The 673-nt window shown below is 71.0% G+C and overlaps 1 protein-coding gene across 1 annotated transcript in view; it reads right to left on the reverse strand.

Moving 5' to 3' along the window:
- ZFPM2 (zinc finger protein, FOG family member 2) overlaps window positions 1-196 on the reverse strand; it is a 478,247-nt gene extending 478,051 nt beyond the window's left edge. The window contains exon 1 of the mRNA XM_028500479.2: window positions 97-196. Coding sequence (XP_028356280.1) covers window positions 97-136 — 40 coding nt within the window. The 5' untranslated portion in view covers window positions 137-196. The remainder of the gene's footprint in view (window positions 1-96) is intronic.
- Between the last annotated feature and the right edge of the window lie 477 nt (window positions 197-673).

Consider the following 673-nt stretch of genomic DNA (forward strand, 5'->3'; position numbering starts at 1 on the left):
AGCGGATTTCCCCGAGTCTCCCTCCCTTTTCCCGCCCCGCGCGCCCCCCTCCTCAGAAATAATCCCACCAACTCTCGGCCCCGCGTGCAAACTTACGTTTGATCTGCCGGGGTTTGCTCTGCTTTCGCCGGGACATTTCGGCGGCGGCCGCTACCACTGGGGCTCCCGCGGTGCCCGCGGTCGGGGCTGCCGCTCCCTCGGCTCCCGCCGCCGCCGCCGCCGCCGCTGCCGCCGGCCAGGCTCGGGCCGCCGCCGGCCGGACTCCAGGTGCTCCGGACGCGCGGGATCCGGGCGCTGGGCTCCTCCGGGAGCCGCGGATCCACGTTTGGAGATGAGCAGGCGAATGAGGAGAGAGAGGGGGGCAAAGAGAGTGTGACAGTGGGGAGGGTAGGGGGGGAGTGGGAGAGCGATGGGGGGGGAATGGGAATTTTCAAACGAATGGACAGGGAGAGAGAAAAGGGAAAGCGGGTCACGAAAAGAAGGAAGAGAGGAGGGAGGGAAAGGAGAGCGAGCAGAGGGAGAGGGGAGGAGAGGGGGCGGAAGGCGCGGGAGGAGGAGCGCGCTCGCTCTCCCCTCTCCGCGGCTCGCGGGGCAGATACTCGAGCGCCGCCGCCGCCGCCGCCGCCGCCGCCGCCGCCGCCGCTCCGGGCCGCGCAGCTCTCGCTCTGCCGCG

This window comes from Physeter macrocephalus, chromosome 15 (genome assembly GCF_002837175.3).
Source record: "Physeter macrocephalus isolate SW-GA chromosome 15, ASM283717v5, whole genome shotgun sequence".
NCBI classification, from domain to species: Eukaryota; Metazoa; Chordata; class Mammalia; order Artiodactyla; family Physeteridae; genus Physeter; species Physeter macrocephalus.